The sequence below is a fragment of the Astatotilapia calliptera genome, chromosome 15 (assembly GCF_964374335.1).
Source record: "Astatotilapia calliptera chromosome 15, fAstCal68.1, whole genome shotgun sequence".
NCBI lineage: Eukaryota > Metazoa > Chordata > Actinopteri > Cichliformes > Cichlidae > Astatotilapia > Astatotilapia calliptera.
In genome coordinates, this window is record NC_137436.1 from 10,404,059 (window position 1) to 10,416,490 (window position 12,432).

Genomic DNA, 12,432 nt, shown 5'->3' on the forward strand with positions numbered 1-12,432 from the left:
AGCAGTGGATGTGACAGAGGATGTCCTGGACACTTAGATAAGATGCTGTCTGTGTTTCTGATACGGGCCCTTTGACGTGATTCAAGTCCTAAAACGGTGTTTAATCTGAAGGCGGTCTGCATTGTAGAAGCTGAAATCTCCCTGTATGTTTGCATCCTGCACCCACAGAAGGAGGTTGTCACTGTGTGCTGCCATGTAGTCCATGTGCAGAAATATACTTGAAGAAGATAATCTTTAATGAAACAATTCAATTGAAGCATGTTATGGGCTGAATTTTTCAAAATTGCAATAGTAAATATATAATTCATAAACGTGAGAAAAGAAGACTGAGTAAATATTTGAAATTAAGTTTATTCCTTTTTTTGTAGATCATTTAAACAAGAACGCTGTAAAATTTTGCTATACTGACCATTGGCTCGCACTGACTTCGGAAACTAATCTTAACAAGACTGTGTTTGTGTGTAAAAGCGAAGGAAATCCACATCTCTGCTTTGACAGTTTCAGCTTTGCGAGAGCGGTGATTACGCAGGCCTCAAAATGCTGCTTGTAAGCCAAAGGTTTTATAGGAGAAGGTTAAAGTTAAAGCCATTCTGGCCAATTAAGGTGAAGGTTTGATGAAGTGAGATTTTACTGTTTGGTTAGATGGGTTTATTCAAGCATTTTTCTTCCAAGGCTGCGTTTTTGTGGCTTTCTCATTTCAGTCAATCATGCTTTCCTTGAGGCTCCACGTCACACGAGGTCACACTTACACATTTGCACACTAGTCAGCCTCTAATTGGCCACATCTGGTTGAGACAGATGTGTTATAGCCTGCAAGCAACAATCACGCTTGGACGTCATAGTTTTATTACGATTGTGCCAATTTAATCCTCTTTTGGAACATCTGCACAGAGCGTACACTCTGCCAAGTAAGTAGGGAATAGTTATAAATATCAGCATTAATTATATGCAAGGTTAATCACCGTTGCTGTAATTATGTAGTGGAACCATAACATCTTAAAGACACGAAGTAAGCCTTTGTCTGTTTTGTGTCTGCTAAACATCTGTTTATACAGTATACAACAGAAGTGAGCACACACCTATACAATATCACTGTCATATTATTCAAAACTGCATCAGCTTACAGTGCACCAATTCTAGGTTGTCTACTTGGGTATTTTTTCTTGATGTAAAATGAAAAGCTAACAGTTAAAGTTTCCATTCATCCATCCATCCATCCATCCATCCATCCATCCATCCATCCATCCATCCATCCATCCATCCATCCTCTTACATTTAACAGACAGATAAATAATGTCTTTATTGAGTTCTGGGTCTTTAGTTGCCTGAACCAACCTAACTGTTTTTTACAGTATAAAGTACCAGCGTCTGTGTTCCAAGCTATCACTCTTTCCAAGTCTAACAATAACCCTAACTATAGATGAGGGTTGGTAGATCACCTCCTGAATTACGGGTTTTGCCTCTTGGATCAGCTAACACAGCGCCATTCTGTTTTGGACGGCTATATTCCTGTTCTGATAAAGTTCAGTAGTCACCAGTAGCCCTGGGCAGATTCATAGCAAACAGGGTTTAGCCATCACACATTGTTATGTACTGTATGTGTGGGCTTTGGAATATAAATGAATGCTAAGGGTTCTGGGTTTTACATAACTTACCACAGATCACTTAAGATCAAAGGCTGCCACACCAAATGTGTTTTTGCAGAGGAAGAGAAAGCCATTACAGCGCATCATTGGTTATCAATGCCATTTTGCATTCTGCTATCCAGTCTGGACTAAGCCAAACTTTATGTTGACTCTTTATTTTACTCTTGTCAATGTGCACTGTGTTGTCTAGCTGCATATATTGATTTACTGGGTTTGTAGAGAGTATGATTTTCCCCTCTTTTTTTTTAGATTTGAAAGCACAGTCAAAGTCTTTGATTACTATCATTTCAGCAAACCTAAAACTAATCTTCCTTTTGTGAAAAGCGTACCTCATGTGAGCTTTACAAAGCACTTTAAGTCATAGAGGAATGGCCCAGAATCAGATCCATAAGCTATTCTCGCTGCACATCTGAACAAGGTGGTAAAAAAACATCAGTTTAACACCCATAAACCAGATGTATTTTCATGTGTATTTCCAAAACCTTGTAAGTGAGCCTGTATTTCTGTCTGCGACTGGCACGACGCTGAGGGCGATTGGGATCGGCCTGCCTGGAGAGTTTGTGATGCACCACGCTTGTAACGGCGTCTGATAACAAGCAGTTGAATTGTGGGGATTAAAGCGATTATATTTGATCAGCGCACAATGGATCGGCCTCAAGCCGGGGCCCCCTGTCTCACTCTGAACTGCTGACTGCCCAGATTCTCTGCCATCATTATCCAGTAAAAGCTTCACACTGTGCATATTTGTGTGTGTGTGTATATATTATTGTTTTTATTTTTGCCTCCTCCCAAGCAACAAATGTATTCTTTAAAACCATGTATTTGACTAAATGCCACATATGTATACATATATGTGTGTACTTGGGTATCTGTGAAGGTGACCAATCAGGGGGCTTGTGGGTGACAGTGGAGTTTTAGATCGAGGCTGAGCTTCTCGCTCTGATGGGCGGGGAGATGGGGTGGGGTTGAGGGTAGGGGGGTGTCAGTGCGGTAGAGAGATATCCAGGGATGTAGGGAGAGAGGGAGGGGAAGCAAAGTGAGGGGGGGTCGCAAGGCAGTTTCCTGCAGTGTAGAAGTTGGCTTGCTGCCACTCGGAGCGTGTGCATGTATGTGTGAGAGGGGAAAGAAGGGGAGGGAGATGGAGAGTGGAGTGTATGTGTCAGGATCAGTGTGTCTGCGTTTGATCGGCTTGAGCGAGCGGTGTGGAGAAACCGGGAGAGAGGACGAGAAAAGGAGGACAAGCAGAATGGTTATGAGGAAATGGTGAACCGCAAGAAAAAAGGAGGAAACTGCAGTTTTGTTTGGGGGAAATAAGTGAAGAATCATGTTCTGTCTGAAAGGTGAGTGTAGCCGCTCATTGCATGAAAGCTCTGGCACTGACTCGGTGTGAGTGTGGAGTTTTCCCCGGGACTTTTGTGAGACAAAGAAAAGTTAAACTCCATCCCTCCCCTGTTTGGAAAGTAATCTCTCCCACAGCAGCCTCCTCTGCACAATATCCTTCCTTGTGTCTTTTTTTTCTTCAGTGAAGGAAACACTCCTGTTAATCATCTCTTCCTTTGTTCTTTCGTTCCGTCTCTGATTAATTAAGGGTCTTTGAATTCAAGCATACTGTATTTCCTGACTGCGGTTTGATTCCTCTCCCTTTCATTTTACTCGTATTATTCTCGACTAAGCAGAGTGTCTCTGCACGCTGCTGGCTGTGATCCTGTTTGCATTCTCCTAACTTTGGTGTGGGTTTCAGGGGCGATGAGCGATGTGTAGAGCTGCTTACACCCGTACGTATCGCTGTGTATTCAGTGTGCACGTTGTTCACAGTAACAGCTGGCAGAGCAGCAGTTGCTGGTCTGCTGTCCTGCAGAGTTGGGGGCCATGTGTTGGCTATTACTTCGCTGACAAGCTGAAATGAGATAAAGGGGAAACTCGCTCGTCTTTTACTGCATTTGACATTGTTTTCTGTTATTAAACACTCATGGAAACTATGCTACAAAGAATAGACACATAATGCTGTTTGGGAGACAACACAATGCTGCTGATAAAGAGGGAAAACCCGCTTCCCTGCCCGCTCCTGTCCTTCCGTAACTTTTAGTCCTGCTGCTTGAGTCATATTCCAGAACATCATGGTGGTGATTTCACCTGTCATGGTTACAGGGATCACATGCAGCTAATGCTGACAACACATGAGCTGTTTTATTATGAAGAATAACATTTTATTGTCTCATTTGACCTAGTTTTACGTTGCAGTGCCGAACGATACTCAGTCAAAAGCAAGAAAGTTAAGATGTTAAATATATATTTAAAAAAAAGAAGAAACCTTTAGTTTTTTCTTGGTAAATGATCCAATCAGCTGTTATTTCAGAAATGAGGAAATGATCCGTCTTGTTAAACCAGGGTTGTTTGTTCTCTTTCTGTAGCCTGCAGATTAATGGCTTCCAGAAATGAGGTAATATAAAGTGAACGCATCAACTATACGTGGCAGTCTCCCAGTTCATCAGCTGTATGCAGTAATTTATGTTGTCAGTTACACTGTGAGATTCGAGTCCGGCTTGGAAAATGGAGAGAAACAGATGTTGGGGGAGTTGAGCCGGAGAAGGAATTCAGTTTTTTTTTTTCTTTTTTAGATGAAGCCATTTTTTATACACGAGATTGGCAGTTTTTCTCATGTTTTTCTGTGAGAAACTAACTAACCGTACAGCAAGAGGAGGATTAATATTTAATGTTCAGATTGCTGAGTGTTTAAAAGTTGTCACACCAGGATCAGGTTATTGACATGTAGATGCTGCTTCACTTTAATCAGCTACAAGCACGATTCCCAGTTTGGGTTTCTAGCTTCACAAGTGATGACAAACTGACCCAAATACTCAGTATTACATTAAATACCATGATCCGACCAGTAGATTACTCTACATTGGCTGCCAGTTACAGAATGTCCACTAATGTTATGATATTAACCCCCCCTCGCTCAGTCGAGGTTGCCAGCTCTGAGACAGATGTGACATATTTCAGCCCATGTTCTTCCACAGCCAGCTGTGCTGTGTGGCCAGGGTGAATCACCACCACCACCCCTGCAGTAAACCTTAGTGTTGCAGTGCAAGCCATTTGCAGGGCCAGAATTAGGCTCTGTGACTTGGTGTGCATTTTGGTATGTTGCATAAGTTATTTATGCACTTGAGCCCCAGTCAGTAGATGTGGCATGAGCAGGGATTAGTTTGAGCTGGAAATGTCATTCTCACTTAAATTGGAAGTTTCCTGCAGCCTTCCGGGGGTTGGGGATATAGAAAGTTACATGTTGATGAATGTAAGCCTTGATTAGCACTAGCATTAGTTGTGGGCATCTCAGGCTATATCTACTTTTTGATCCTGACTTTTCTGGGGTTTATTTTGCTCTCCTGTGTGCAGTTCACTCATTACAGATGCTTCATATGTTTTTCTTTTATAGTGGGCAGCAGTTGTGACATATTCTGATGCTTATTTAACGACCAAATATTCCGTCATCATAGACCGTATGACTCTGCAGTGTTACTCAGATACTTTCAAGCTTTTAACCAAAACTTCATTGAAGTTAGTCATCAGAAAATTCAGCTTTTAAACTGCAATGACTTTATTCTTAATTCCACAGAGGATTTTTTTCAGCCTCAAAAATAAAGTACCGTAATTGTCGGGCTATAAGCCGCTACTTTTTGCACAAGCTTTGAACCCTGCGGCTTTTAGTCAGGTGCGGCTTTTCTATGGATTTTCCATGATTTTTGTGATATCGTAAGACGATTTGTTTTGTTTGTCCCGCTGTTGTACGGCACTACGTTGCCTGGCGGAAGGATCGGGGTTCAAGAGTGGTATGTTAGTCACATGTCCGTCCGCCAGGCAACGTAGTGCCGAACGAAGTAGCGCGAAAAACAAACTTCAAAGTAGCGCTACGCATTCAGCGGGAGGCGTGGATGACGAGCGGCGATAAACTTGCGAAAAGCAAGTTATGCCCAACTCCACCGGTGGATTCTGACAGCGTGGAAAAGTGCGAAAACATCCACGATCACCAACGGATTTTGAAGGGCTGGACTGCTGCATGATGGAGAGGAGGACACCGCCACGGCCCTTCTGAGGGTGTTCGACTCTGACACTGACAACGAGGATTTCTTTGGTTTTGAAAGTGATAACGAAGGAGAGAAGCGGAGAGTGGATGACGAAGCCATCCTGAGCCTGTTTGTATCCGACATTGGAGAAGAGGACTTTGGTGGTTTTAGAGCGCAGGAAGAAGAGAAAGATGGTGAATGACTGACTTTTCTTCTTGTTAAAGCCGTGTCACTGCACCTGAGCCTAAAAGGTAGTCCGAATCTATTTTTCTGGTGTGCTGTAGGTTACTGTTATGTACTACATGTGCAAATATGTACCCATAACTTGTTTTTCAAAATATTAATAAAAGGGGTGTGTCTCCAAACAGCCATCTCTTTCCTGACAATTCCCTTTGTGCATATTCTCTTACATATGATAAGTCAACATTGAAACACCTGCGGCTTTTAGTCAGGTGCGGCTAATGTATGTACAAAACAGGATTTCCCCCTGATTTTAGCTTGTGCGGCTAATATTCAGGTGCGCTTTGTAGTCCGGGAAATACGGTATATTTTGCAAGTGGTCTTTTTTCAGTCTGGGTTTTGAGCTGTTGGCACATGCATGGGTGATGAGCGGAAGGTGGCATTTAATTTAAAAAAAATTTTTTTGGGTGTAGAATCTGTGTAAACTGAGTTCCAGGTTTCCCACATGCCCCACATGTCTAAGGCATTCAAGCACTTTACTTTAGATTATCACCATTAAAAACTACAAACATGTCAGCAAACAATGATCTCTAGCAGAAAAATAGAGTAATGACCTATTTAAGCTCCTGCACTGTAGTTGTATGTTACTATTTTCATGTTGAAACACATGAAGGTATCATGTGCACTTGTGTTTTCAGTAACAGATTCTTGTCCACTACCTTTATTTCCCAGAATCATTAAACAGCCTACCTTGTGAACTTGCTTGAACTTGTAAGAGGACAGTCCTCCAGTAACATCTCCACCAGTGCTGTGTTTCTTGAGACATTGTGACCTCTTCACCGGAGGCTGACCCACTACCTGTCCCCTGGCCTTCTGGTTAGGAGTGTTGATGGATGTTCTCACACTCAGTGTGGCAGGTGAAGGGGAAAAAGAGGCGGACAGGAGAGAGGTGTTAACATGTAGGCAACAGTTTGTTTGTATTCCTTGAGGGTTAGTTGGCTTGTAAAACATGGCTTGTGAAAGACTTTAGGATATCTGACCTACCTTTTTTAAAGCCAGTTTGGTGACATAGCACTTAACCTAATGTGAAAAACGACAACATGTTGTAACCATGAAGATATTTCTGCTTGTTCCCATCTGCATTTTAATCTAAGTAGATAGAAAAGGATCGTGTGTCAAGAGCTACAATGCAAAGTCAGATTTTAAATGTTATCTAAAACCAACGTCTAGCTGTTTGTTGAGTCACACTTTAAGAAAATGTAGTCAGACCACTCGTGCTGCCTGCTAGACTTTAGCTAGAATTTTTTTAGTTAAAAAGAAAACAGATGTAGCTTGGAGATCAATGGCCTCGTGGGTAGATGGCTTATTGCAGGTTTTGTCAGTGATCGATACATGACTTGGTCGTAAATCAATCATTTTAATATGTAAATGAGCATGGGAGTTTGAGAGGAAGTTCACAATGGGATGTTGTTGACCTCTGTAAACAAGTCGTAGCAGAAGAGATCTTGGGCTTGATAAGTAAACAATAGAGCGTTAAGTTCCAGTGGCCTGTGAATGGGATCTGCCAGGAACCCAGTGAGCTTTCTGTCTTCTGAAAAGAGTTTTCAAAACAATAGCTTTTTGGGGGCAAAGTTTAGAGGTTTGGAAAAATGTAGGACTCAGTAACGGGGTCTTATTGTGTCTTTTTTCTAGTTTGAGACAATAGTAATGCAAAAAAAACTTTCTTAGCAAGCGAGTGTTAATGGGAAGTTGTTTTTTCTTCTTCTTGGGACAATGCTGGAAGTGTTTTGTTGTCCGCAGGGAGTCGGTCATTGTCTTTTCAAACTTCACCCGCAAGTGGATGACTTCCCCAGACAGAAGACTAACTCAGCATGCAGGTGCTCCTCTCACTCCATTCAGACCTTTTGCGTCTCCATGGCTACCATTGTCCCCTTCCCAAAGCCTTCCTCTTGTCCAACCCCCCCCCCCCCCCGGCTACAAACACACACATAGAATCTATGTGCAAAAGTTAGTGTACATACACACTTGTGTAATTTATCTATTATTACACACAAACCCTTCCCGTGTGACTTTTACATTGTTCACTAGCTAGGTGCGCATGCACACGCACACACACACACACACACACACACACACACACACACACGCTAATAATCAGTGGAATGTGACACACTCACCGCAGTGCATGCCAGGCAATACGCAGCCATCAACTACACACATATATTCGCAAACATCTCTTCTCGCGCACATACATGTGCTGTACCTGTTTGTAAAAGGGTTGTAATGATTCTTTGTCACAACTGAAACATCCCCTGTTGTGATGACGGTCCCATTCACTGTGTTGCTTGTGTTGGCCTGCATGACTTCACACCCCCTGATGTTGTTCTCTCAATGGGCCGGGTGAAACACTCTGTGTCCATGCATGTATGGATTCAGGGCAACAACGGCGCTAAGTGCAGTTTAAGTGCAGCCACAGCCAGAATCTTTTGGCTTGGCTTGCCCATTGGGCTTTGTGGCTGCGCGCACGCATTCTGTGGTTTGTTCATTATGTTGTGTGTGTGTGTGTTCACAGTGGTTTTGGTTTTTGTAATCAGCTTGCGTGTTGGCTGCCTCATCATGCGCTGGAAATGATAACCATCAGTAATGGCTGTTCTAGCCTCTAGCTATCTGCTGTGGCTTTGGCAGGATCACAGCTACAGTTCCACCAAAGTTGCATAAGATTTGTGCACTGACAGAACTCTCATGAATCAGTCTGCACGTTATTTTTCAGGTTATCTATTAAAAACGTGAAAATAGTAAAAGGTGTCTAATCCAATTTCTGAGATTCAAGTCTTCAAACCACAAATATGTTCAGCAGGTTCTCGCAGAGGGAGAGGCTTCAACCACAGAGTTTGTTTTGTTTTTTTTCTGGAAAAAAAAGGTTTAATAGTTTTGATGATTATAGCTTAGATGTGTTGTGCAGCACAGGTGTAAGCCACCACCAGAGGGAGGCATTTACCTTTGGTGCTATCAATGAATTTCTCCCTTTTTATTTGCCTTACTCTTTTCCATTTAACCCCATTTTTATTCAGTTTACTAGCCCAAATTGTGTTTGAGCTCTCATTCACTTTTGTTACACTTGTTCATTACCCACTCTTCAGTTCAGTGTCACTCCATCTTCCTGTTAATTAATCTGAGCGTCTCAAATAATTTTAACCTACCTCACACTCACAGCCAAGCAGATTAAAGATTATACACACCCTCACCTGGCAGGCAAGTGGCTCGCCGTGTTTATTAATCTGCGATCTGTTTCTTTGTTTTTTATCTTTTAATCTTGTCGCTGCCGTCTTTACAGTGAACTGTTTTTCACCGCTATCTAAAAATCCCCAACCTGTGGTCATCTGTAGCTTCCTCTTGAGTTTAAATCCTTTTGCATTTACCAGTTGTCGCCTTCCTCGTGTGTGCATGCTTCATGATGGTTTCAGGTGAATATCTGCTTAGTAACGGCAGTCATGTGGGGCTAAATCTGAGGCAGCAGTTTAAGTGGCCTACATGCATGCGTCTTACGTCTGAGTTTGCGTCATCCGAGTTTAACCTACTGACACGCCAGCACGTCAGGTCTTCCTGAACTTCCACACATTTGTGAAGTTGAGGTGATGTACTTTATTATCTGCAACCTGGTGTCCATCTGTGGTTTGTGTCTGTCACAATCAGAGGCCTGGAGGCTGGATAATCTGGGTTTACAGATTAGAACAGAAATGCCGAGGAAAGAGGAGGGAGGAGGAGGAGTCCAGAGGACATACCGTGTGGATGCCACTGGACAGTCCTGATGCTCTATCTCCTGTAGATCGAAGAAAGAAGGAGGATGCTCTTCGATGCTGAAAGCTTGGCTGAATACCCTTTTGGATGGACTGATTTTTTTTCTAGTCTTTGGACCTCAAATAGTTTCTTGACAATTGGCAGATTTTTTTGCACAATTTGTGGTGATGCTTCTGGGTTTCTGCAAAGGACATATATTGTAGAAGAAAATACGATTTAACCACAGACATTTTCAGTTTCTAAACCTTAGTTTTTGCGTCTTTGGATTATTTAGAAATGTTATTGTGGTCTTATTTTAGGGTCAGAATTGTTTTTGTTTTTTTTAAGTTGCCAGCATTTCTTCAAGACAGCCAACCAACAGTCATGTTTTTCAATAGTTTTATTCTGCAATGCTTCTGTGAAATATTTGTTTTGGAGATAAATCTTGTAATCGAACACGGAGCGCAGCTTTCTTTGTCAGGCAAATCAATGTAAGTCAATAGGATCCCCTGAGAGAAAGAGAGGAAAGACAAAAACAGTAGGAGGAGACAGAGGGAGCACTGGCTCCCTTGTGGGATGCAAAAACGTCCATCCTGTCTTTCCAGAAAGAGAGGAGGGGGCCTATTGAGAGTTTGGAATTGAAGGTGGGGGCTCCACACACATACACCCTTCACCCGTCCATCCCAACACTACAAGTGGAGGCTTCAGAGAAGGAGGGTTGTGTAAGACGAAGGAGGAGTAGTTGGGGGGGGGGGGTTTGGGTCCTGGATAGAGCAGGGGAGGGCAGGTGGTGGGGGGTTTTAGGTCTTAGCAGGGGATGATCACATACGTGCACTGCCTCTCCTCGGAGCCGGTGGTCAACTGCTTGCACAGGGGCTGCTATGAGGACTCCCCTGGCCAGAAACGAACTCTGTGCTCCTTCCAGCCCACCAGCAAGATGGGGAACAGCCTCCAGCATTCGGCCGTCCCCAGCCCCAGGCCCGCCAGGCCAGAGGGCTGCCTGCACAAACGTCTGCTCTCTGTGTCAAAAGTCCATCAGAAACAGGACTCGCTCTGGACACCAAAACCGTTGCTTGGATCTGTGGCTAAGGGCTCGCCAGGGAAAAAGCATCCCTCCTCTGATGGCAAAGGTACAGATTAAAGAGAGTCTGCAGTTTTTTTGTTTTGTTTTGTTTTGTTTTTTTAGAGAAAAGAAAAAACAAAAACAACAAATGACTGTTGGTTTGTACTAGAAAGCTGTTCATTTTGTAGTTTCTAAACAAATACTAAATAGATATTTTTAATTATCTAAAAGATATTTGGGTGTATTTCCAAGATGATATGAGTCTTAAATTGAAATCCACTGTGATTACAGTGTCCAGGTAGTAGTTGCTGTTGGCACTACAATGCTGTTTTGCTACTGTAATGATTGTGGTGTTTGACTTGGCTGCAGAACAGGCTCCTGCTTCAGAGTTTAAGTCACCTGAAGTGTTTTTAGGAGATAATGATACGCTGTATGTAACAGTGCCAGGATCACAGCAGATGCAATAGAAGCTTTTTTCACAAAGCCAGGCTTTGTCGCGTCTTGTTAGGGTATTTCCATCCTGCTGTATCTGAGAGATCTGTGCCATCTGGTTTTGCATGTGCATCTCTGTGTGTTTGTGACCTAAAAGACCTTTGACCTTTCATGTATGAGACAGGTTCTCCAGGAAGTAAAATGCTTTGAGTTATCTCTAGTTGCTTGTGTGCATACTTTAAGACTTTCCTACTAACCTTGGGCATGAGTTTGAGCCTGTACTTACTCATTCACACATATATTTGCATGGATCATTTGGTCCCATGTGCATGGTTGCATCTAGACTATGCTTCACTGTCATTTGGGACAGACATAACTGAAGATGCTCCTCTGGGTGGCCACCCCTGGGAACAAGACATAATAGCTAGCAGCTGGAGGTGATGGGCTAGGCCTTCAGGGAAATGTAAGAGAGCTGACAGTATGAGGGGGTGATGGAAGTGAAACTGACGGGGTTATGAAGGTGACCCACTTTCACCTCAGAACTACATAAAGGAGCCATCAGGGCGGCAGGAAAGAGTGTTAAAAGATAACAAAAAGACTGACCTGTGTCCACATTTCCTAAACGGCAGCTCAGTGGCATCTAATGGATCTATGAATATAAAACAGAAGAGGCCATTAGGGAAGTAGGCAAGGCAGAGACTTCCTGAGAATCCAACTTTGATAACTTTTATTGTTTTTATTGGCCCATTTTGAGTCTTTCTGTCCATCCACTGGTCTTCCAATTACTCTTTTAAAGTTTTTCTCCATGTATGCACAGCTAAAACTAAACCATTTATTCCAATATGTGTGCATAACAATATGCTTCCACAGGACTGTGGCCCTTCCTCACGCCTGCTTTGACTAACACGCCGTGACAGCTCAAGATGTTGCTGCCGTCGGTACAGTATTGTCCGGGCTCTGTAGGTTGAATCAGCCTGCCCGTCTGTGTTTATGCACGGCTGAACGGATAACCCTCTTACTCACAAATTGGAACTTGGCTAATATGCCTTTTGTGTGTGTGTTTGTGTCTTTGTCCCTGTGTTCTGTGTTGTTGTTCTGAGATATTTTTTTTATTGTTTCCTTTGTTAACACATGATTCTCCAGTTCTTTTTATAAATATAAAGTTTTTTGTGTATATGGCAATCAAAGGGTGATTCCAGCATTTTTTCCCTGCATATGTTTTATAAGGCTTCTCCTCCAACCCTCCCTTTATTTATTTTTTAATTTTTAT

At 42.7% G+C, this 12,432-nt stretch overlaps 1 protein-coding gene across 8 annotated transcripts in view; it reads left to right on the forward strand.

The window, feature by feature from the left end:
* Nucleotides 1-12,432, forward strand: part of nhsl1b (NHS-like 1b) — a 101,028-nt gene that overhangs the window by 47,878 nt on the left and 40,718 nt on the right. For 2 of the 8 annotated variants that reach the window (XM_026142750.2, XM_080289718.1), the window contains exon 1: nt 2,733-2,986. The exons of 5 other annotated variants lie outside the window; for them this stretch is intronic. In XM_026142750.2, the coding sequence (XP_025998535.2) occupies nt 2,971-2,986 (16 nt within the window). In that variant the 5' untranslated portion in view covers nt 2,733-2,970. Of the gene's footprint in view, nt 1-2,732; nt 2,987-9,651; nt 10,798-12,432 lie in introns of those variants that run through there. One more of the 8 variants, XM_026142745.2, reaches the window with a different exon arrangement.